This window comes from Aethalodelphis obliquidens, unplaced genomic scaffold, assembly GCF_003676395.1.
Source record: "Aethalodelphis obliquidens isolate GAN/ISIS:26980383/991018 unplaced genomic scaffold, ASM367639v1 scaffold111, whole genome shotgun sequence".
Classification (NCBI taxonomy): domain Eukaryota; kingdom Metazoa; phylum Chordata; class Mammalia; order Artiodactyla; family Delphinidae; genus Aethalodelphis; species Aethalodelphis obliquidens.
In genome coordinates this window covers 2,307,328-2,332,826 of record NW_020838055.1, presented here as the reverse complement: position 1 = coordinate 2,332,826, position 25,499 = coordinate 2,307,328, and the positions used below count along the sequence as shown (strand labels likewise).

At 38.2% G+C, this 25,499-nt stretch overlaps 1 protein-coding gene across 3 annotated transcripts in view; it reads left to right on the top strand.

The window, feature by feature from the left end:
• SMARCC1 (SWI/SNF related BAF chromatin remodeling complex subunit C1) overlaps positions 1 to 25,499 on the top strand; it is a 180,349-nt gene that overhangs the window by 91,775 nt on the left and 63,075 nt on the right. For all 3 annotated transcript variants that reach the window (XM_027097002.1, XM_027097001.1, XM_027097003.1), the window contains exons 16-21: positions 772 to 885; positions 1,461 to 1,614; positions 2,641 to 2,754; positions 8,838 to 8,897; positions 18,915 to 19,173; positions 20,396 to 20,557. In XM_027097002.1, coding sequence (XP_026952803.1) covers positions 772 to 885; positions 1,461 to 1,614; positions 2,641 to 2,754; positions 8,838 to 8,897; positions 18,915 to 19,173; positions 20,396 to 20,557 — 863 coding nt within the window. The remainder of the gene's footprint in view (positions 1 to 771; positions 886 to 1,460; positions 1,615 to 2,640; positions 2,755 to 8,837; positions 8,898 to 18,914; positions 19,174 to 20,395; positions 20,558 to 25,499) is intronic.

Below are 25,499 nucleotides of genomic sequence, written 5' to 3'. Positions count from 1 at the left end.
TGTGTGTGTGTGTGTGTGTGTGTGTGTGTGTGTGTGTGTGTGTGTGTTCTGTTTGTAATTTTCTTGGCCACTGTGCCTCACGAGATGTGGGATCTTAGCTCCCTGTTCTAGTTGTGTGTGAGTGTGTGTGTGTGCATTTTGTTTGTAATTTTCTTGGCCACTGTGCCTCATGGCATGTGGGATCTTAGCTCCCTGACCAGGGATCAAACCTGCGCCGCTTGTGTTGGAAGTACAGAGTCTTAACCACTTGACCGACCGGGAAGTCCCATAGAACAAATTCTTTAACCCTCATCTATAAATAGAATAATAATAGATCCTACCTTATACAGAGATTGTGAGGATTAAATGCATTACTACACAGAAAGTGCTTAGACCTATGGCTGACACACAGTAAATGCTAGGTATATAGTAGTGTAGTTAGGGAGACAGCCTGTGTAACCAAGTGTTACTTGCAAATTTTGCAGGCAACTAAGGATTATTGATTGACCTCTGTGACCAAGGTTGTACTTATTTTACTTCACACTATCTTCATCAGATTACTCTATTGTGCTTATTATATGTTAGTAGACAGTTGTTTTGCATTTTAGGGATTCTTACTCTGAGTTACACTTATGACTGTAAATACTCAGTACATTATCACTATTGTTTATTGGACTGTTGTCTTAACTTTTTGTTGTATTTGGTTGAGGAATATGGAACTGTTTGGCTCTATGAGTTACTGTTTTTGAAAGGATGTGTGTTCACCTTATGAATTTTGCCATTACTTTTTAGATACTTGGCATATCGAAATTTTATGATCGACACATACCGCCTAAATCCCCAGGAATATTTAACCAGCACTGCTTGTCGGAGGAACTTGACTGGAGATGTATGTGCTGTGATGAGGTAAGGATGTCTTGACTTTTTCTCAGATATTTCACTGCAGGTGGTTACTGATACATTGCTAATGTTAGGTTGACTAAACTGGATGTTTTCTTGGTTAATAAAATACCTAAAGCATCTTTTTGTTTTTTTAATTTTTACATTTTACATCTTTTATTGTATGGTCTAATCATAAACTGACCGTAGATGGAGAGTGGGTTAGGGTGGGGAATGGATAAGCTCTGTGCCCTAAATCTCTGTAAAGAAAAAAACAAAATGTAGGTCTCCTCCTGTGAGTTTGGTTTATGTGTGAGCTCTTTCACCATGGACCTACATGAGCATTTGTTCCCTCGTTTCTGTGATTGAAATGATTAGGCTTTATACTAGGTTTGGGGGTGCTATGTTCAACATTATTTTGAGTTTGTAGAAATTGTCCCTCAAACCAAAATTGTCAGTTACTTTGTGATGGTTCATAGCCTACAAGAGAACACGTTTACTTAGGGTTTTTTTTCGTTTGTTTTTTAATGAAATGTAATGATGCTTATGAAGATGATGAGGTACATTCTCTAGATTTTAACTTTAAGAGCTTTATTCTTCAGGGTTCATGCCTTTTTAGAGCAGTGGGGGCTTGTTAATTACCAAGTGGATCCAGAAAGTCGACCCATGGCAATGGGACCTCCTCCGACTCCTCATTTCAATGTATTAGCTGATACCCCCTCTGGGCTTGTACCTCTACATCTTCGATCACCTCAGGTAAATTAGTGCAGCCTTTTTTTCAGGTCTGGGTGGTAATAGACAACCACTTCTTGCATTTATATTCAGGAATTACTATTATAGTCATATAATAGTGCTGTTTCTTAGCTGATAGGTTATGTTTGTTTGGTTTTGTATGTTGTAAATGTTTGAGTCCATAAGAATATTTAGTTGTTTAAGATAATGCTCTCCCATTAATGCCAAGAGTCTATGCTTTATCCTCTTAGAGATTTGCTTTCATAACTCATGGCTCCTTTATCACTTCTGCCATCGAAGACACTAATAAAGAAGCAGACTGTATAAATGTGTTAAATTGTTTAGAACTTCCCCTTCCTAACATTTGTAAAGTGGACATCTATGCACACGTTCTTTTTTTCTCTTTTAATCTCTTCTATATAATTTTTTAAAATTTATTTAATTTATTTATTTTTGGCCACGTTGGATCTTTTTTGCTGTGCTCTGGCTTTCTCTAGTTGCAGTGAGCAGGGGCTACTCTTTGTTGCGGAGCGTTGGCTTCCCTTGTTGCGCAGCACAGGCTCTAGGCACGCAGGCTTCAGTAGTTGTGGCTAACGGGCTCTAGAGCACAGGCTCAGTAGTTGTGATGCACGGGCTTAGTTGCTCCGCGGCATGTGAGATCTTCCCAGACCAGGGCTCTAACCCGTGTCCTCTGCATTGGCAGGTGGATTCTTAACCAGTGCGCCACCAGGGAAGTCCCTTGAAAAGATTATTATGTCAATCGGATTATGTATACCATTCAGTTGGAATAACATGAATCTAACCTATAAATTGCCCTCCACTATGAAATATTAAAGAAGACTTGTCTATATTCTCTGTGACTTAGGCAAAAAAAAAAAAATGTTTCTTACATGTTGAATTTTTGTTAGAAGTGTAGTGTAAGGTGTAGGTATTTATTTTTTTGTAGAATCTCTAGTGGTTTAAGTGCCGATATTAAACATCCTTAAAAGCCTCTGTCCCGTTTACTTTGTAGAGGTTAATACAGCCATTTATCATTTATTTGACTCATAGGTTCCTGCTGCTCAGCAGATGTTAAATTTTCCTGAGAAGAACAAGGAAAAACCAATTGATTTGCAGAACTTTGGTCTTCGTACTGACATTTACTCCAAGAAAACCTTAGCAAAGGTAAGGATTTTTCTATAGGGACATATGGACTACAAGCTAGCATGTGCTCTTTGTCCTTCTTCCTTCTAAGAAGCATCATTTTCCGTAAGAAACTTGTTTTACTTTCTGTAAGGTAAGGAGGTGCTTTCTACTTAAATCTGATGACATTTTATAAAAGTCACGTATCTTACCTTTTCTTAGTATGGTTAGAGGATAGGTATTTAAAAATAACTATGATTAATGTGTTAAAATGAGGGGGAAAATGGAGAATTTCAACAGAGAATGGGAATATATAAAAAGAATCAAATACCTGTTGAACAATTGAAAATATACTGAAATTAACCCATTGGATAGGTTTAACAGCAGGCTGGACACAGCAGAAGACAGGATTAGTGAACTCAGGTTAATAGATACATTGAAACTGAAACAGCAAGAGGAAAAGAAATTGGTTGAAGTTGGGGGGACAGGACAAAGAGAAAAGAGTACAGAGACACATGAGATACAGTCAAAAGAATTAATATTTATCATTAGAGACCTATGAGAAGAGAAAGAATGGTACAGAAGCAATACTTGAAGATGTAAGGCCTAAAAATTTTCCATAACTAATGAAAAGTTATCAACTCACAGAATAAGAGAGACTGAACATATCCAAGTTTGGATATAGAGAAAACCATACTCAGGCAAATGGTGCTTAACCTCTTTTTTTTTTTTTAAATTTATTTTTGGGTGCGTTGGGTCTTCATTGCTGCGGGCAGGCTTTCTCTAGTTGACGTGAGCGGGGGCTACTTTTTGCTGCGGTGCATGGGCTTCTCATTGTGGTAGCTTCTCTTGTTGCGGAGCACAGGCTGTAGGCACATGGGCTTCAGTAGTTGTGGCACATGGGCTCAGTAGTTGTGGCTCGCGGCTCTAGAGCAGAGGCTCAGTAGTTGTGGCACACGGACTTAGTTGCTCTGCGGCATGTGGGATCTTCCCGGACCAGGGCTCAAACCCGTGTCCCCTGCATTGGCAGGTGGATTCTTAACCACTGCACCACCAGGGAAGTCCTGGAGCTTAAACTCTTAAAGCTAACATCTTAAATCAGCCAAGGAGCAGGGGGGTTGGGGAAGGACACATTAGATTCAGAGGCACAATGATAAAGCTGATGTCTGACTTTTCAACAGAAATGATAGAAACCAGTGGACAGTTTAATAATATTTTTAAATGCTGAAAGGAAAATTGTCACTGAAATTCTGTATCTAGTAGAAATACCTTTCAAAATATAAAGTGCAATAAAGGCGTTCATAGACATTCAAAAGGTAGAGCAGTTATCACTAGTTCACAATGTAAGGACACTAAAGGAAGTTCTTCAGGATGAAGGGTAATGATTCCAAATGGAAGTACATGATGCTAGAGAAGGAATAAAGAGCATGGAGAAGTGTAAATAAGTAGTTAAATATAAAGGAATGTAGACTTTTTAAACAACGAACATTTTAGGAGGTTTGTAACATGTAGAAATGACAAAAATAGCAGAAAGGCAGAAGAAGAATAAATTGAGTTAAACTGTTGTAAAGTTCTGAAATTGTTGAGAAGGATTGATTATAGGGTAAACTAATAATTTGATAAAGCATTTTGGGAGGGGACTGGATCTGCATGGAAGAATAAAGGGTGCCAGAAGAGGTCAACATATGGGTCAGTATTAAAGACATTTCCCTTTTATTTTTAATTGTTTAAAAGGATAATACTGTTTAAACCAAAAATAACAATATGTATTTAGGTTCACAGCATATTGATATTGAAGACCAAACATCACTAAAAGGACAGGAAAAGGAATTGGAAGTATACTGTATTAAAGTTCTTACACTATATGTGACAGTGCTAAAATATTATTTGAGAGTACACTGTGACAGTTTAGAGATGGATATTGTAAATCTTAGATTAACTATTTAAAGATGCATAACTAATAAGCCAATAATGGAATAAAAACAATAATACTTCACAAAAATGTTACTCCACAAGAGGGAAGGAAACAAGGAACAGATGGGAAGAATAGAAAATAGCAAGATGGAAGATTTACATCTGACCACAGGGATAGTAGTATAGAATTGAACATTAATGGTTTTAATATTCCAATTTAGCAGCAGAGATTGTCAAATTGGTTTAAAAAAATCAAGAACAAACATGTATTGTCTACAAGAAACCCACTTTAAATACAAAGACACAGACTAAAAGAAAATGAGTGGGAAAAGACATACCTTCTAAACAAAAGGAAGCCAGAATCACCATGTTAATATTTATAAAAGTAGTAGACATCAGAACAACTTATTTTACCAGAAGTAGAGGTGTTTCATAATGATAAGGGGATTGATTAATCAAGAGGACGCAATCATCCTAAATACATATGTACCTAATTAAAGACCTTCAAAGTACATATAAAGCAAAAACTGACAGAACAGAAAGGAGTAATAGGCAGACACTCAAGTATAGTTGGAGATTTCAATGATCCTTTCTCGGTAATTGATAGAACAAATAGAAAGTCAGCAAGAGTATAAAAGACCTACATCACCACTATCAACCAATAAGGTCTATTGGTATTCATAGAAGATTCTGCAAAATAGCAGAAACACATTGTTTTAAAGTTCTTGGGGGGACTTCCCTGGTGGTTCAGTGGTTAAGACTCCACGCTTCCACTGGAGGGGGCGTGGGTTCGATCCCTGGTCAGGGAACTAAGATCCCACATGCCACGCAGTGCAGCCAAAAAGTAAAAAAATAATAATAATAATAAAATTCACGGGGAATACTCAACAAAATGTACACAATTCTGAGCAATAAAATTAGTATCATAAGTTTTAAATGATTGAAATTATACAGTGTGGTTGTATGATTTTATACATATGGAATGAATGTGGTTGATTCACCACAGCAAAATTAAACTAGAAACCAAAATTAGGAAAACAATAGAGAAGATTAATAAAATAAGAAGATGGTTATTTGAAGAGATCGATAAATTTGATAAACCTCTAGCCAAGAGTGATCAAGAAGAAAAGAGAAAACACAAATCCCTGATCAGGAATGAAAGAGTACATCACTGTTGATTCTACTTATATATAAAGGCAATAAAGAATATGCTTAACAACTTCGTGGTAATATATTTGACACTTTGATGAAATGGGCAAATCCCTTGAAAGCAACAAAATATAAAAGTTGGGACTTCCCTGGTGGTGCAGTGGTTAAGACTCTGTGTTCCCAATGCAGGGGGCCCACCTTCAATCCCTGGTCAGGGAACTGGATCACACATGCATGCTGCAGCCAAGAGTTCGCATGCCACAACTAAGGAGCCTGCGTGCTGCAACTTAGGAGCCTGCAAGCCACTACTAAGGAGCCCACCTGCCACAACTAAGACCCAGTGTAACCAAATAAATAAATATATTTTTTTGAAAAACGAAGATATAAAAGTCTTCCCAGGATAGAGATAACTTGACATATTAGGTTAAAAATAATGTCCTCCAAAGAAATCAGGTCCTCATATCTGTAACTTGTAAATATTACCTTATATGGAAAAAGATCCTTTGCAGATGTGATTAAGTTAAAGATTTTTAAGATGAGATAATCCCGTATTATTCTGGTGGGCTCTGAGTACCATCACGTTTGTCCTTATAAGAGAAAAGTATAGAGATTTTACATACAGGAGGAGGCTGTAAAATCTATGTGATCTTGGATGCAGATACTGGAATGAGGTGGCTACAAACCAAAGAATTCTGGGGCAGCCACCAGAAGAAGGAAAGACAAAGAATTTATTCTCCCCTAGAGCTTCCAGAGGGAGCATTGCCTTGCTAACACCTTGATTTTGGTTCAGTCATAATGATTTTGAACTTCTATCCTCCTGAGCTGTGAGAGGATAAATTTTTGTTATTTTAAGCCACCAAGTTTGTGATAATTTTTTAGAGCAGCCACTAGAAATTATATACTTGAACCACCTTATTCAAGTGTATAATTTATACACTGTTATACAATATCTATATGTAGTTAAACGTCTTCCTAAAAACAAAACTCTATGCCCAGATGATTCTGCTGATGAATTTGTACCAGGCACATAAGGAAGAAATAATACCAATCTACATAAGTTCTTCCAGAAAGTAAAAGTGTAGAGAACACGATTGTAGCTAAACATGTATGTACCCAATTATCCAACTTCTGGCTATATAGACCAGATAAATGGGTTTATAAAAGAATGTGCGAGAACATCCATAGCAGCCTTATCCAGGATAGTCAAAAACTGTAAATAATATAATGGGTAAATTGTGGTTTATTCAAACAATGTAATGCTATACAGAGATGAAATGTTTCACTTCTTCATATAACAGTGAGGTTGAATCTGCTTACCATAATATTGGACAAGAAACCAGACCCATAAACTACATACTGAATGGTTTTGTTATTATAAAATTCAGATCCACAGAAACTAGCCTACGATTGTAGAATTCAGAATAGTGTGTATCAATACTTTTGTGGTTTGTTAACAACTGGAGGTTAAGGGGGGGTGCTTTTCAGTATTGATTTGAGTGTTGTTACATGGGTATTATAAGTAGAATTGTAGTCACACTGTACACATAAGATTTGTGTATTTTGTTATACATATATTTTACCTCAATAAATACAAAAGAAAGAAATTCTAAAGTCATGTAGAAACCCTGGCCCTGATGAAGTTACTCAAGTTGTAATCAAGAGGAGAAACATTAACTGACTTAAGCCAGTAGGAATGGGGAAAATCCTTTCTATGCTTTGTGGATGAGAAGTGGGGAAATGGTTGCTGTGGACCTACCCAGTAAATGCCATTCATGTCTAGGTTATACAGATCTGCCCTATATTTGGGTCTTCTTTTTCAGAAATTAGATGAAATATTGATGAATGTTGTTCCACTCAGGGCTCCATATCTGATTGATGGTCACTTCTGATGTTTGTTCATTAAGAGTAGCCTTTGGGGGAATTCCCTGGCGGTCCAGTGGTTAGCTCTCACTGCCAAGGGCCTGGGTTCCTGGTCAGGGAACTAAGATCCCACATGCTGCCAAAAACAAAATAAAAAAGAGTAGCCTTTGGTTCTCTTAAAGTAATCCTCAAGGAGTCTGAGCAGTGTATTGGGAGTTAAAGCTACATACATCTTTTCTTCCTCACAAAGGCATACTTTAGACTTTTAATCCTGCAATTCTTAGATTCCTCTTCTTATTCTGTATTTAAAGACTAGTTATTTCTATTTATTTATTTATTTATTTATTTTGCGGTACGTGGGCCTCTCACTGTTGTGGCCTCTCCTGTTGCGGAGCACAGGCTTTGGACGCACAGGCTCAGCGGCCATGGCTTATGGGCCCAGTCGCTCTGCGGCATGTGGGATCTTCCCGGACCAGGGCACGAACCTGTGTCCCCTGCATCGGCAGGCGGACTCTCAACCACTGCGCCACCAGGGAAGCCCAAGACTAGTTATTTTTAGTACATTTTTTGCAAATGAACAAATATTTCATAATGATATGGATTGAATATTATGGAGACCTAATAAATCATAATTTTTACCTGCAGTGTATAGCACAGTCGTGCAGAAAGGTTGAGTCAAATGAACTGAGAAACTTTATTGACACAAAGGAATCATGGACTATAGAAGTTTTCATTTCTTAAATTGTAATCTCCCAAAGTAGAATTTTCAGAGAAGGGATAATATGTTAGAATGTGTATTTTGAATTAGTAACATATGCGGCTAAAGAATAATATCAAGTATACTACACAGCCAGTCCTCTTCATGAATGGAGTAGAATCTGCAAATCAAGAAATATGAGTCAGTTGATTTGGTTTTACACAACACAGACTTGGTTTTCTTATAAATAATAGAAATAAGTGGTCTAAGTAATCCATGTCTAATGTCTAAGTAGTCCATGACTCCTTGGTAGATAGCAAGAAATCTTTGAAATAAGCCAGCCTTTCTGTTGGGAGTTTTGGTTCCTTATGTGTTTTATTCTTGTTACTCAGGGACTTACTTTGGTGGATTGCAGAAAACGGTCTGCAGAACTTAGAAGGGAATCCTGATGAGCTCCATTCAACCTTTAGGAATGAGTAAATAATTTCTGAATTTTTATCTTTAGAGTAAAGGTGCTAGTGCTGGAAGAGAATGGACTGAACAGGAGACACTTCTACTGCTGGAGGTAAGCAGATTAGTGATGAAGCCCCTTTATTCATATGAGATGGGTGCTAACTTTCTGTGACTAGCATTTTAAATATACCTTTGGAATTTATCCTGAAAATTTTCAATCCATGTAATGAGTTTTAATAGCATTTTCTTGGGCTGTTGCAGTTTAAATATCACACTGGAGTTGATGTGCTAGCTGTCAGTAGGGGAGATCAAGCCTGGATATGTATTATTTTGGCTCAGGTTGGGTTCTTTTTGTTTTAAATCTGTTGCCAACAATTAAATATTGCAGATTTTCCAAAGCAATCTAGACATCTAACTCTTCCTCCAAAATTAGAAGATCTGCCAACTCCGGGCCCTTATTCTCAGATAGCAATAATTAGCTGGCTGGCCTTGGGTAGCAGATGTTCCTTTGAAATGGGGCATTTCTTCATAGTCCAAATTTTCTTAACTTAGCCCTCCTCAGTCATTGTAGATTAGTTCCCTAGTGCTTGTATGCAATTGAGTGTACAACCTCCGTATTTTCCAAAAGGATTTCTGAAAAGTGGATGAAGATACCTGCCATTGAAAAAATTATCTTGATTATGAAAGCAGAAGACTGTGATAAGCCCATGATTATGCATCGTGTCTCTGTCAGTCAGCATATTGAATGCTTTTTTAATTTCGTTGTCTTTAGAGATTCTTGCAAATTCTTACAGAACTAGATCTCAGGATTATTTCTACTTTGAAGGGTAGGAAAAAGAGAGTATTTGGTTTCATATTTATCAACCAGTTCCGAAGAAGGACTATTTGTCTTTAGTTGTAGAACAACAATTGTTGGGGTAAAATGGAGACTTCATGACACTACTTAGTATTTGTGGATAGTATGTGTGGGAGCTGAATTAGGACCAAATGAGGAAGTTTATTGTTAAATATGTTAGGAATGCTTTTGCCTACATGGAACAGAAAATCTGACGAGCAATACATTAAACCAAAAGAACTTTGGTTTTTTGTTCAACTAGATTTCTTCAGATTGGCAATTCCAAGATTCTTTCCACTGTTCAATTATATCATCAGGTCCCTAGTTTTTCTGTTGTTTTGTTCTGCCTTTCGTAGCTGTCCACATTCTGTCTCTTTGTGTTCTGGTCACAGGAAGACTGGTAGTTCCAGACTTCTCATCCCTATTTAAAACAGAAAGAGAATTGGAAAAGGTACCTGGGGACTTCTCTTCCTGGGCTCTTGTGAGGAAAAGCTTTCCCAGAAGCCCCTCATCAGTGTTTCCTTTCTATCTCACTGATCAAATGGGTCTCATAAACACCTAGTACTGCGTGTGATCCTGGGAAAACAAATACATGGCTTTCTAGTTTCAATAGTGGGTTCAACCTGGAAGAAGTTGATGATTGCTCCTGGTAATTACTGGCAGCATCTACACCAATTATAACTGTAACATTAGAGCAGTGAATTTATGGAGGAAGAGCACTCCCTTTCACTGGAGTACTGCATCTGATCGAAACTTGTATATCGTATAAAATATGCAATTCAGAAATCAAGTATCAAATAAAAGATTAGGCTAGGGCAGCAGTTCTCAAACTTTCTGGGCTCAAGAAGCACTTGTACTCTCAAAATTTTTATTGAGGACTCCAGAGAGTTTTAATTTATGTGACTTTATCAGTATATATATATTTTTAATCAGTATTTTTTAAACTAAAAATTAAAACTGAGAAAAATATTTAATTCACTTAAAATAACAGTGAACCCCTTTTGAGTTACATAATTAACATTTTTATGAAAAATATCTTTTGAAAAAAGATATTAGTGAGAAGTGTAGCATTTATATATTTTAGCAAATCTGTAATGTTTGGCTTACTAGAATACAGCTGGATTTTCATATTTGCTTTTCTACCAGGTATGTTGTTTTAGTTTAAGTATATTAGGAAAGTCTGGTATCACCTGGATATGTAGTTGGAAGCAGGAGAAGTATCTTAATGGCCTTTTCAGGTAATTATGAATATTCTTCTGTGATACAGACATGTCCCTCCTTTTTTTTTTTTTAAAAAACAAATTGAAGGTTTGTGGAAACCCTGCATTAAGCAAGTTGGTTGGTGCCATTTTTCCAACAGTATTTGCTCACCTTGTGTCTCTGTGTCACATTTTGGTAATCCTCACAATATTTCAAACTTTCTTTTTGTTATTATATTTGTTACAGTGATCTGTGATCAGTGGTCTTGAATGTTACTCTTGCAAAAAGATTACACACTGAAGGCTCAGGTGGTGGTTAGCATTTTTTAGCAACAAAGTATTTTAAAATTAAGGTACAGTGTTCTTTTTTTTTTTCTTGTTTGCGGTACGCGGGCCTCTCACTGTTGTGGCCTCTCCCGTTGCGGAGCACAGGCTCCGGACGCGCAGGCTCAGCAGCCATGGCTCACGGGCCCAGCCGCTCTGCGGCATGTGGGATCCTCCCGGACCGGGGCACGAACCCGTGTCCCCTGCATCGGCAGGCGTACTCTCAACCACTGTGCCACCAGGGAAGCCCCCAGTGTTCTTTTTAAGATATATAATACTATTGCACACTTAGTAGACAACAGTATAGTGTAAACATAACTTTTATATGTGCTGGAAAACCAAAATATCCATGTGACTTGCTTTATTGCAGTATTCGCTTTATCTCAGTGGTCCAGAACTGAACCCACAGTATCTCTGAGGTATGCTTGTGTTACATTAAAACTTGACCACTGATAGTTTCTTAAAGCTTAGTTGCAGCATGGAATCCATTGGTCTCTCTTGCCCTAGTAATGGATCTTTTATCCATGTATGATTGCATAATGTCTTTCATTGATAAATTGGAAAATATTGGTTTACTGAATTATGCAGATCTTCCAAATGTTGATGCAGTTCATGATACAATATGAAAAAAATCTAATTTGATAATACTGTGACCAATCTCATTAGAAAAGTCTTTTAAAAAGTAGAACAAGCGGGACTTCCCTAGTGGCGCAGTGGTTAAGAATCTGCCTGCCAATGCAGGAGACATGGGTTCGAGCCCTGGTCTGGGAAGATCCCACAATGCCGCGGAGCAACTAAGTCCGTGCGCCACAACTACTGAGCCTGTGCTCTAGAGCCCATGAGGCACAACTGCTGAAGCCTGCATGCCTAGAGCCTGTGCTCCACAACAAGAGAAGCCACCGCAATGAGAAGCTGCGCACCACAACGAAGAGTAGCCCCCACTCGCCACAACCAGAGAAAAGCCCGCGTGCAGCAATGAAGACCCAACGCAGTCATAAATAAAAAAATAAAAAAAAAAAGAACACGCTTTCATGGCAGATAAGTATTTTTCACAATTGTAATTTTCACTTAATCATTGGCAACAAACACCATCAGTTTTCCTTGGAGTGACTTTTTTTTTTTTTAAGTCTTTATTGAATTCGTTACAACACTGCCTTTGTTTTATGTTTTGGTTTTTTGGCTGCGAGGCATGTGGGATCTTAGCTCCCCGACCAGGGATCAAACCCATGCCCCCTGCATTGGAAGGCAAAGTCTTAACAACTGGACTGCCAGGGAAGGGAAGTCCCTGGAGTGACATTTTTGAGAATCATTGTTTATTTTTGAGAAAATGTCTGCCAGATATCTGTGTCTGTAAAACCGTGGTGTGGTAGCAATTCATTCTAGTGATGATGTTCAGTGAAAAGAGTGGCTACTTGAACTTGAAACTCAATCACAAGTGCTTTTCTTTTAGACAGCCGTCATGCTTTGACAGTTGATATTTAGTCTTCTTGTGTACCTCCCATTTCATAATACTGAAGATTAAAAACACATGGGCTAAGATATTTAGATTCAATAAAATTAATTTTTACTGTTTCATCAAGGAAAAGTTTAAGTAAAGTTGGCTTATTTTGCTTCTGCAAGTGTGCAGCACTGAAGAATAAAATGACAGGACAGTATGGTGCCACTGCCTTGATTCATACTAAGGGGTCATACTAATTGCTTTTGCACCATTGAGCAAATGTCAACGTAATGAACAGACAGTAAGGTCCTAGTATTATTCTGAAAATGATTTTGATCTTTCAGTTCCTGTGAAAGGGTCTGGTGCTCCATGAGTATCCAGACTACACATTAGGATACTTTGGGCCTGGTGATGGCTCACGTTTCTGCATTGCTTTAATTTGATTTTGAGTTGTTCCAACAGTTGTGGTTCATTAAGAAGTTTTAGTGGTGTATTAACTCTTTCCTTTTCTTTTTTACACCCCTCTTCTACTTTTCCTTATTCTCTTAGTCTCTCTCTCTCTGTGTCTCTCTGGATCAAAATTCAAAAATATTTGTTCTTTTTGAGGTTTTTTTTTTTTTTTTTTTTTGTGGTACGCAGGCCTCTCACTGTTGTGGCCTCTCCTATTGTGGAGCACAGGCTCTGGATGCGCAGGCCCAGTGGCCATGGCTCACGGGCCCAGACGCTCTGCGGCATGTGGGATCTTCCCGGACCGGGGCACGAACCCACATCCCCTGCATCGGCAGGCGGACTCTCAACCACTGCGCCACCAGAGAAGCCCTCTTTCTGAGTTTTTACCACTATTTTAATTTATTCTTATCTGTCCATTGAGTATCAGTGATATGCAAAGAGCTTATTTTCTGAGCTCCTTTTTATTTATTTCAACGCTGTCTTCTCTAGCCATATGTGCTATGGATGCTAATTTTAAAGTTCTCAGTATTTGTGGGGGAATGTATGGGATATGCATTTGTATTGCTTGTTTAGAATCTGTGGGCTCTAGGGAGAAATTAAATTGTGCAACACTACCTGAAACAACAGGCTCCTGTCAGTCAGCTCTTTTCCTTGCTGCATATTGATAGTCAAAATTTTCTCCTCCGCTACATTAAGATTCGTGGATAGTAAATACAGAGTGAGGTCAGAATGGTGAAGCTACTGTTTAACCTGAGCATATTCAAGAAAACCACAGTATCCCCACACAATAGTGCATTTTCTCTCCTGCAGGTGGAACCTGTGCAGTGGTTGATTTTTCTTTTAAACATGCTGTTGAATCAACAGGTGTTGTCTGTGCTTACACAAAGAGAAATAAAAGGCTTCCCAACAGCATTGTTTACCATTAACACCTTCTGTTTTTATAGTTTATTGGTAATTAATAGCTTAAGACTATGAAGTCAGAAGAAAAATTTTTAATCGATTTATAACCAAAAACATGGTCAATTTCTCCCTGATAAATCTGGAAGATTCATTAGGGTTTATTGTTGTCTGCCTACCCCTACCCTTGCCAAAATCATACCATTTTATCGGACAAGTATATCACACAGGCAGCTTCCCAAATATTTAGGATTATTCTTGAGACCACCACTTTTTTTTATTTTTAACCTATCCCATGCTTTGCTTTTTTTTTTTTTTTAACTTCTTTTTTGGAGTATAATTGCTTTACAATGGTGTGTTAGTTTCTGCTTTATAACAAAGTGAATCAGTTATACATATACGTATGTCCCCATATCTCTTCCCTCTTGTGTCTCCCTCCCTCCCACCCTCCCTATCCCACCCCTCTAGGTGGACACAAAGCACCGAGCTGATCTCCCTGTGCTATGCGGCTACTTCCCACTAGCTATCTATTTTACGTTTGGTAGTGTATATATGTCCATGCCACTCTCTCACTTTGTCCCAGCTTACCCTTCCCCTCCCCATATCCTCAAGTCCATTCTCTAGTAGGTCTGTGTCTTTATTCCCATCTTGCCCCTAGGTTCTTCATGACCTTTTTTTTTTTTTTTTAGATTCCATATATATGTGTTAGCATACGGTATTTGTTTTTCTCTTTCTGACTTACTTCACTCTGTATTGACAGACTCTAGGTCCATCCATCTCACTACAAATAACTCAATTTCGTTTCTTTTTATGGCTGAGTAATATTCCATTGTATGGAATATTCCATTGTGTATTTGTGCCACACCTTTCTTTTTATGGCTGAGTAATATTCCATTGTATATATGTGCCACATCTTCTTTATCCTTTCATCTGTTGATGGACACTTAGGTTGCTTCCATGTCCTGGCTATTGTAAATAGAGCTGCAGTGAACATTATAGTACATGACTCTTTGAATTATGGTTTTCTCAGGGTATATGCCCAGTAGTGGGATTGTTGGGTCGTATGGTAGTTCTATTTTTAGTTTTTTAAGGAACTTCCATACTGTTCTCCATAGTGGCTGTATCAATTTACATTCCCACCAACAGTACAACAGTTCACTTTTATTTAAAAATACTTTATTTGATATGGTTTCTTATCAAAGCACAGTTATTGTATGGAATGCTGCAGGTTATTGTTTTTGGTTGTGTTCAGTTTATTGTGTTCCTACAAATATTGGGGGCATAATTTCAATTTTGCAAATAACTAAAGTGGAATCTATTCATTGGACAAATGAATGCAGTTTGAAAAAGATCTTTAATTGGTAGACATGCATAAGATCAAGAAGATGGAGTCATGTTTGAGTAAGATTTCATTTGTAAAATGTGTGAGGAATTTCAGGTATTTCACCTGAAAATGCATCATCAGTATAAGAAGCCACAAAATGCATCATCAGTATAAGAAGTCCTTACAGCAGTTTGAAATGGCATTGATAGAATCAGGGTGCCAGAAAGAAGAAATAGCACCATTCTATTCCATAGTGACTAAGGGGATTTTTAAAAAGAGGCTTTCACGATTTCTTTTAAGTCCACAACTGATTACAGTATTCTTCCTGGTCATTTATCATTGTCCCTGGCTTTGAAATTGAGAAAACTTGAATCTGTGAGCTTGTTGGTTCTACCTGGTTAACTTGTCTTTCTCATGCCTGCTTTGCTTTCTCATGCTTTGTATTAAATAATTAATGGCCATAAAATCTTGCACCTGCAAAGAAAATCCATGATATGTATTAATATTTGTTTATCCGTAGATGGGTTTCTCATTTTATACTGGCCAGATTATAGAAACAATAGCATTAGAAGGTATTCAGTAAGCAGCCTCAAAGATTTTTCTCACAGTGTGCATGCACTTGACCTACTTTGCCTTGATATGCAACCCAGGAAATATTTTTTCCTGTGTAATTTTATTTATTTTTTATTGAAATACAGCTTATTTACAATATTGTGTTAGTTTCAGGTATACAGCAAAGTGATTCAGTTACATATATAATTTTTCAGATTATTTTTATTACAAGACATTAAATATAGTTCCCTATTCTATACAGTAAATCTTTGTTGCTTATCTTCCTGTGTAATTTTGAATTACACTTTAGATGAGTATGTCTTCCAGTAAAAAAAAAAAAATTGTCTTGAAGAAAGCCTTTTTTTTAAAATACAGGGGGGTTTTGTTTGGTTGGTTGGTTGTTTGGTTGGTTGGTTTTTTGGCCTCGCCGCTTGGCTTGCAGGATCTTAGTTCCCTGATCAGGGATTGAACTTGGGTCCCTGGCAGTGGAAGTGAAGAGTCCTAACCACTGGACCGCCAGGGAATTCCCCAGGTTGTTTTTTTGATGCTTGGAGCCATGCAAAAGTCAGATTCCTTTCCTTCTTTAGTCCAGTTACCTGTGGTTAAATTGAGCACATTTTATTGGGTACTATGTTTCAGGCACTGTGGCAGATGCTGTAGATTGAGATGGCTAGGCCATAGTCTCTAGAGTTAAGGAATTCATAGTCTAGTCTGTGACAGAAACCGATTAAAACACAATTAGAGATATGACTGGAGCATGAGAGGTACAGAGGAGTGGCTGCGCATCTGGGCTGGGTGGATGAGATATAATGGACAGCTTCCTGGAGTGGGGTGCTGGTGTTGGTTCTAGTACATGATATTTCCAGTGCAGAACAAACTGTACATAGGCACAGTACTTAGGAACAGTGTTGTGAGATCTGGGTATTTTTGGAGCATTAAAGAGTACGGAGGTGAGGGGGAAGAAGTAGCTGATACCTGGTCATGTTTGGCCTTAATTCCGTAAGATAATGATGAACACTGAAATAGTTTCAGGCAGGAGAGAGATGGTGTCCTGTGTCAAACATACTTCGCTCTAGCAACAGGAAGAAGGATGAATTTAAGGGTAGAGAGACAGGCAATTCTAAGAATCCAAGTAAGCAGTGGTGAAGACCCCAGTGATGACAGGAGGAATGAAAGTGTTTTGTAGTGTAAAATGTCTCCTAATAACTTTTCTCTATATGTCACCCTTCTCCTTCCTGGCCAGTTGGTCACCATGTCGTTTTGAAAACATCTCTTCAGTCTGCCCCTCTTATGTAATGCCAGTGCCCAGGCTCAGAACTTGACTGTTGCTCAGCCTTGTGCTCTGGCTTGAATTTTGCATGACAGTTCCTTAGCTTTATTCTGGGAAAAAACCTTCCTGAACTTTCTTTTTTTCTCTGGCTGAAGGAAAATGAATAAAGAAAGAAACTTTTAAAAATAAGTTTGTTTGAAAAGGTTATGCTAGAACATGTCAAGAAAATCTCTACCCAGAATCAGAAACTTACGAGTCTCAGTTGTATGTTTCGGGCCCCAGGGACCCTCATGAGCTAGATTGGTATTTGTTTTTTGTTACAATCTGCCTCTTTTTTCTAAAGTAATTCCTTTTAGAACTACCCAAAGCCACAGACTGTCCAGAGGATACCCAGAATTAGCCTTGTTTTTCAAGGGATTTAATGAATAAGGTGATTTGTTGGCTTGGGTTTTTGAGGAGTCCTGTACCACTCCAGTGAGAAAGAAAGCCTGGAGCAGCAGTTGGAGTCCAGATTTAAGAATTCACTGAGGTGGGACTTCCCTGGCAGTCCAGTTGTTAAGACTCCATACTTCCAGTGCAGGGGGTGTGGATTCGATCCCTCTTCAAGGAACCAAGATCCCGCATGCCTCATGGCATGGCCAAAAAATAAAATTAAAGTAAAAAATTAAAAAAGAATTCACTGAGGCAATAAACACGGAGAGAACCATTATCATGGTGAACTCATCTTAACACAGTATTAGCAAATCAGGCTCTACAGTAGGGTTTTTAGCCACGCTACTATTAACATTTTGGACCAGATAGCTTTTTTGTTGTGGGGTCTCTTATGTGCATTGTAGAATTTTTAACAGCATCCACGGCCTCTACCCACTAGGTGCCAGTAGCACCTCTCCAATTGTGTCAACCCAGAATGTCTCCAGCCACTGCCAATTGTCCCTAAGGAGACACAGTTGCCCCTGGTGGAGAGTCATGACTGTAGATAGAACCATGTGAGAGTAGTAACTTTGGTAGCTACAGTAGCTCCCCAAGAGATTCTTTTACCCAATTCATTCCTTGAATTTCTCAGCACCACCTATTTGTGGCTTCCTTCATACTGTTCTATCTCCCTCCCCCTTGGAGACTGCTTTTCTTGTTTTTGTTGGAGTTTTTCAGCATTTTCTCTGAAAAGTTAAAAATTTTTAAACTAGAAATGTGTGTGCTCTATGAATTTTAGCATCAGTTTCGTAATTTTTAACAAAGTTTGAATGGGATTGCATTGAATCTGTAGTTCAATTTGGAGAGAATTGACATCTTAACAATATTGAGACTTCTAATGAATGAACACAGCATATCTCTTCATTTATTTAGGTCTTTGATTTCTCAGCATGTTTTATTTTTTCCAGCATATTGGTCTTACACATTCTTCATTATATTTTTTCCTAAGTATTTCATTTTTGTGCTATTTTAAATACTTTTTTCCAATTAAAAAATTTTCATTGCTAGTATATATGGAAATATAATTGAGTTTTTCTATTATCCTTTTAACTGATGACCTTGCTAAACTTTTTAGTTTAATACCTTTTTTTGTAGATTCTGTAGGATTTCCTATATAAGCAATCGTGTGTATTAATAAAAACCAGTTGTTCTTCCTTTGTAATATGCATGCCTTTTATTTATTTTTCTTGACTGATTGAGAATTTAATATAATAATGAAAGCAATCATAGCTACCTATTTTCTTATGAACAGTATAACCATTTTCATTACTGTTTTTAAAGTCTGTCTAAAGAACAGTCACAGGCTTCTGATGTCATTAAATACTTCCTTGTTACCGGATATTAAAGCTCCTGTTTTTTTCCATTATAGGCTCTGGAGATGTATAAGGATGACTGGAACAAAGTGTCGGAACACGTTGGAAGTCGCACACAGGATGAATGCATCCTCCACTTTTTGAGGCTTCCCATTGAGGACCCATACCTTGAGAATTCTGATGCTTCCCTGGGGCCCCTGGCCTACCAGCCTGTCCCCTTCAGTCAGTCAGGAAACCCAGTCATGAGCACTGTTGCTTTTTTGGCATCTGTGGTGGATCCTCGTGTGGCATCTGCTGCAGCCAGAGCAGCTTTGGGTATGAACTTTCTTAAGCCATCTCACCAGAGTAACAATTTCAGATAATGGTTTAATACTTCCTTTCATGCTAATTTTATCTCAGATTTAAGTGTTATCGGCTGTTATATTCATTTCAGTTATGTAAATAACAAAAAAAAAAATCGGATATTACCCCTTGAAGATACCATGTTGTATTTGAAGTATTATAACATTTTAAACTAAAACACTTAAAATATAATAATTTTCAAACTAAGAGCATTTATTAAGAATTCAGGGGTTCCCTGGTGGCGCAGTGATTGAGAATCTGCCTGCTAATGCAGGGGACACGGATTCGAGCCCTGGTCTGGGAGGATCCCACATGCCACGGAGCAACTAGGCCCGTGAGCCACAACTACTGAGCCTGCGCGTCTGGAGCCTGTGCTCCGCAACAAGAGAGGCCGCGATAGTGAGAGGCCCACGCACTGTGATGAAGAGTGGCCCCCGCTTGCCGCAACTAGAGAAAGCCCTCGCACAGAAACAAAGACCCAACACAGCAAAAATAAATTAATTAATTAATAAACTCCTACCCTCAACATCTTCTAAAAAAAAAAAAAAAAAAGAATTTAGAGGGACAAAACAGGTTTTTAATGGTATGTTTTGTGATTCATTCAGAATTTTATATAATTGGCAAAAAGGAGTCATTTAACATTCTTGGATTACAATAATTCTTATTAGAATTTTCTCATACCATAGAACTCGTTCTTGATTTTCTGGTTGTTTTATCCTTATTGTTATCTTGATTAAAATCTAGCCAGCAGAGTTAGATGAAATTTGGGCAGCAATTTTTTATTTTTTTTTAAATATATTTAGTTTTGGCCGCACCTTGTGGCATGCGGGATCTTAGTTCCTCGACCAGGGATCGAACCAAGGCCCCCTGCAGTGGAAGTGTGGAGTCTTAACCACTGGACCACCAGGGAAGTCCCTGGATAGCAGTTTTGATTGTTACTAATAGAAATTTAAAGATCTCCTGTTTATATAGTAAGATGCTGTGACATGTAAGGTAAAACATAGAGTCACAGAATTTCGTTACTGTACATGTTTATCTCCTTTGGCCCTCTTGATTTGCTGGGGTAGATCAGATCGAGTCTCCAGAAAGGTCACTAGGTTACACACGATACACTAATGTGTCATATTATCTAGTTTACATTGAAGCAAATATTTATGCAAAGCCAGATCACTGTTCCATTTTTCTTCTTAAACAGAAGAGTTTTCTCGAGTCCGGGAGGAGGTACCACTGGAATTGGTGGAAGCTCACGTCAAAAAAGTACAAGAAGCAGCACGAGCCTCTGGGAAAGTGGATCCCTCCTATGGTTTGGAGAGCAGCTGCATTGCAGGCACAGGGCCAGATGAGCCAGAGAAGCTTGGTGAGTCACTGCTGCCCCCAAGAACAGGGATAATAGGTGTTGTATTTTCCTATCAGCTTGCTAGAATAATTGGGTCTGCTTGCACTTAAGAATGAGTACAATGATCAAAAGAAACTTGCATCGTAAAAAATTAATGTATTTTTTTATCTCTTCCTTTTATGATAGAATTTTTAAAATTGTCTGATAACCGTTTTTGTTTTCGTTTTATGTTTGGCTGTGTTGGGTCTTCGTTGCTGCATGCAGGCTTTCTCTCGTTGTGGCGAGTGGAGGCTACTCTTCATTGTGGCATGCGGGCTTCTCATTGCGGTGGCTTCTCTTGTTGCGGAGCGTGGGCTCTAGGTGCGCAGGCTTCAGTAGTTGCAGCACGCGGGCCCTAGAGCATGCGGGCTTCAGTAGTTGTGTGTGGGCTCAGTAGTTGTGCCTTGCGGGCTCTAGAATGCAGGCTCAGTAGTTGTGGTGCACGGGCTTAGTTGCTCCACGACATGTGACCTTTTCCCGAACCAGGGATCGAACCCACGTCCCCTGCATTGGCAGACGGATTCTTAACCACTGTGCCACCAGGGAAGTCCCCTCATAACTGTTAATAATATCACAGTTGTGAGGTATCTGATGCCTGTTTTTAGATCTAGGTTTTGAGCGTATAGACATAAGAATTCAGAAAGAGGACTTTTGTGGTTATTTTAATTTATATGTTGCTGAGTAGATTTAAGTTTATTGTTGTTTTGGGTGATTTTTAAATTGAAATAAAATTCATATAAAATGCTTCATTTTAATCACTTAAATGTATATAATCCAGTGGCTTCTAGTAAATTCACAGTATTGTTCATTCATTACCACTATCTAATTCCAGAACATTTTTGTCACCCCAAAAGAAAAACCCCATACCAATTAAGCAGTCACTTCCCATTTTTTCTCTCCTTAGCTCTGTTGACCATTACTCCGCTTTCTGTCTCTATGGATTTGCCTATTCTGGATATTTCCTATAAATGAAAATCATACTATGTGTGGCCTTTTGTGTCTGACTTCTTTCAGGTAGCATAGTGTTTTCAAAGTTCATCCATGGTATAGTGTAATTCAGTACTATGCTGAATAATATACTTGGGTGGATATACCACATTTTACTAATCTATTAATCAGTTTATGGATATTTGTATTGTTTCCACTTTTTCATACTTTTGAATAATGCTGTTATGAACATTCATGTACAGGTTACTTGGTGATTTTCTGCTTCTTGGGTATGTAGCAGTGGAACTACTGGATCATGTGGTAATTCTTTATTTAACTTTTTGAGGAACTATCCAGCTGTTTTCACAGTGGTTTTACCATTTTGTTTCCACTAGGAATGTATGAAGGTTCCGATTTCTCCACATCCTTGCCAACACTTGTTTTCCCCTTCCCTTTTTAAAAAAAATACCCAGCCTGTGTGTGTGTGAAGTGGTATCTTATTGTGATTTTTTATTTGCATTCAGTTTGGGGAGTATTGCTATCTCAACAGTGTTAAGTCTTTCAAGCAATGAACATCAGATGTCATTCCATTTATTTTAGGCCTTTAATTTCTTTAAGCAATGTTTTGAAGTTTTTAGTCTTGTATTTCCTTTGTTAAATCTTTTCCTTTGTATTTTATTCTTTTGAATGTTGTAAATGAAATTGTTTTTCTGATCTTAGGGAGAAAGCTTTTAGCATTTTAGCGTTAGTATGATGTTATATGTTCGATTTTCATAGACGCCTTTTATCAACTTTCGAAAGTTCCCTTCTGTTTCTATTTTGTTGAGTGTGTTTTTTTGGTTTTTTTTTTTTGCAGTACGCGGGCCTCTCACTGTTGTGGCCTCTCCCGTTGCGGAGCACAGGCTCCGGACGTGCAGGCTCAGCGGCCATGGCTCACGGGCCTAGCCGCTCCGTGGCATGTGGGCTCTTCCCGGACCAGGGCACGAACCCGTGTCCCCTGCATCGGCAGGTGGACTCTCAACCACTGCGCTACCAGGGAAGCCCCTTGTTGAGTGTTTTTATCATGAAAGGATGTTGGATTTCATCAGCTGCTGGGTTTTTTTTGTTTGTTTTGTTTTGTTTTGTTTTTGCTGCACGCACGGTATGCGGAATCTTAGTTCCCTGACCAGGGATGGAACCCGTGCCCCTTGCAGTGGAAGCGCAGAGTCTTAACCAGTGAACCACCAGGGAAGTTCTCATCAGCAGCTTTTAATGTATCAATTGAGATGATTGTGTGGTATTTTTACTTTATTCCATAAGTAAATATTTATGTGTTTCATATTAATTGAGTCTCACCTGTTAAACCACCTTTGCATTTCTGCGATAAATCCCACTTGATCAATGTGACTAATCCATTTAATATTCTATTAGATTAGGTTTGCTAGTATTATATTAAAGATTTTTGCATCTATAGTCATAAGGGATATTGGTTAGTACTTTTTATTTCTTGTGATATCTTTGTCTGGTTTTGGTATCAGGGTAATACTAACTTCTAAGAATGCTTTAGAAATTGTTCTAACTTTTGGAAGAGTTAAAGAAGTATTGGTGTTTGTTCTTTAAATGTTTGATAGAACTTGTATGTGAATCCTTCAAGTCCTGTGCTCTTTTTTAATGTTTTTTTTAATTGAAGTATAGTTGATTTACAATGTTGTGTTATTTTCTGCTGTACAGCAAAGTGATTCCATTATACATATATTATTTTTTTAATATTATTTTCCATTATGGTGTATCACAGGATATTGAACGTAGTTCTCTGTGCCATACAGTAGGACCCTGTTGTTTATCCATTCTGTATATAATAACTTACACCTGCTAACCCCAACCTCCCACTCCATCCCTCCCCCAATTCCCTCCCCCTTGGCAACCACAGGTGTGTTCCCTGTGTCCATGAATCTGTTGGTTTCATAGATAAAGTTCATTTGTTCATATTTTAGATTCCACATTATAAGTGATATCATATGGTATTTGTCTTTTTCTGACTTACTTCACTTAGTGTGATAATCTCTAGGTCCATCCATGTTGTTGCAAACGGCATTACTTCTTTTTTTTTTTACAGCTGAGTAGTATTTCATTGTATATATGTATCACATCTTCTTTATCCACTCAGCTGTCAGTGGACATTTAAGTTGTTTTCATGTCTTGGCTATTGTAAATAGTGATGCAATGAATGTTGGGGTGCACGTGTCTTTTCGAATTATGGTTTTCTCTGGATATATGCCCAGGAGTGAGATTGCTGGATCATATGGTAATTCTGTTTTTAGTTTTCTGAGGAACCGCCATACTGTTTAGTGGCTGTATTTAAAATGTTTTTTGACTACTGATAGAAAATCTGTTTACTTGCTATAGAAAGTCTATTTTTCTTTTTTTTTTTTTTTTTGCGGTACGTGGGCCTATCACTGCTGTGGCCTCTCCCGTTGCGGACCACAGGCTCAGCGGCCATGGCTCACGGGCCTAGCCACTCCGTGGCACGTGGGATCCTCCCAGACCGGGGCACGAACCCGTGTCCGCTGCATCGGCAGGCGGACTCTCAACCACTGCGCCACCAGGGAAGCCCTATTCTTTTTCTTCTTGAAACAGTTTTGGTAGTTTGTGTTTTTCTAGGAATTTGTAGATTATCAAATTTGTTCACCGCACACACAAGAATAAATCATAAAACCCTAAGTAGAAACAACTCAGGTATCCATCAACTGTATGGATAAGCAAAATGTGGTATACAATGGAATATTATTTGACCATAAAATGGAATGAAGTGTTAACATATGCCACATCATGGAGCAACCTTGTAAACATTATGATAGGTGAAAGAAGCCAGTAAAAAGGACAATATAGTATGTAATTCCAATTATATCAAATGTCCTGAATAGGTAAATCTATAGAGACAGAAAGTATATTAATGATTGCTTAGGGTTGGGAGGAACAGGGGTAAAGGGGGATGATAGCTAAAGGGTATAGGTTTCCCTTTGAGGTGATGAAAATGTTCTGAAATTTACTGTGGTGATTTTTGTACATATCTGGAAAGATACTAAAATTCATTGAATTGTACTCATTTTGATGGGTTGATCATATGGTGAATTATATCTTGGTAAAGCTGTTTTTTTAAAAGTTCATAATGTTCTTTTATATTCCTTTAAAAAAATTATTTATTTTTGGTTGTGTTGGGTTTTCGTTGCAGCACGTGGGCTTTCTCTAGTTGTGGTGAGCGGGGGCTACTTTTCGTTGCAGTGCACGGGCTTCTCATTGCGGTGGCTTCTCTTGCTACAGAGCACGGGCTCTAGGCATGCAGGCTTCAGTAGTTGTGGTGTGCGGGCTCAGTAGTTGTGGCTCACAGGCTCTAGAGCACAGGGTCAGTAGTTGTGGCGCACAGGCTTAGTTGCTCTGCAGCATGTGGGATCTTCCTGAACCAGGGCTCGAACCAGTGTCCCCTGCATTGGCGGGTGGATTCTTAATCACTGCGCTACCAGGGAAGGCCCTATATTCCTTTTTATTTCTGTGAGGTTGGTAATGTTTCCATTTTCATTCCTGATAATAGTAATTTGGTCCAGTTTTTTTTTCCTTCATCAGTCTAGAAAAAGGCTTGTCAATTTAATCTTTTCAGAGAACCCACTTTTGATTTCAGTGGTTCTCTGTATTGTTTTTCTATTCTCTTAATTTATCATCACTCTGATCTTTATTATTTCCTTCCTTCTCTTGCTTTTGGTTAAGTTTGCTCTTCTTTTAATAGTGCCTTAAGTTGGAAATTGGGATATTGATTTGAGATCTTTCGTCCTTATTAATGTAGATAACGTAGACTTTCATAGCTATATAAATATCCCTCTTTTTGCTGCATTCCGTAAGTCTTCATATGTTTTGTTTTTGTTTTCGTTCTTCTCAAAATATTTTGCAGTTTCCCTGGTGATTTCTTCTTTGACCCATTGGTTGTTTAAGAGTATGTTTTTTAAACCACTCAGTGGTCTTAAGC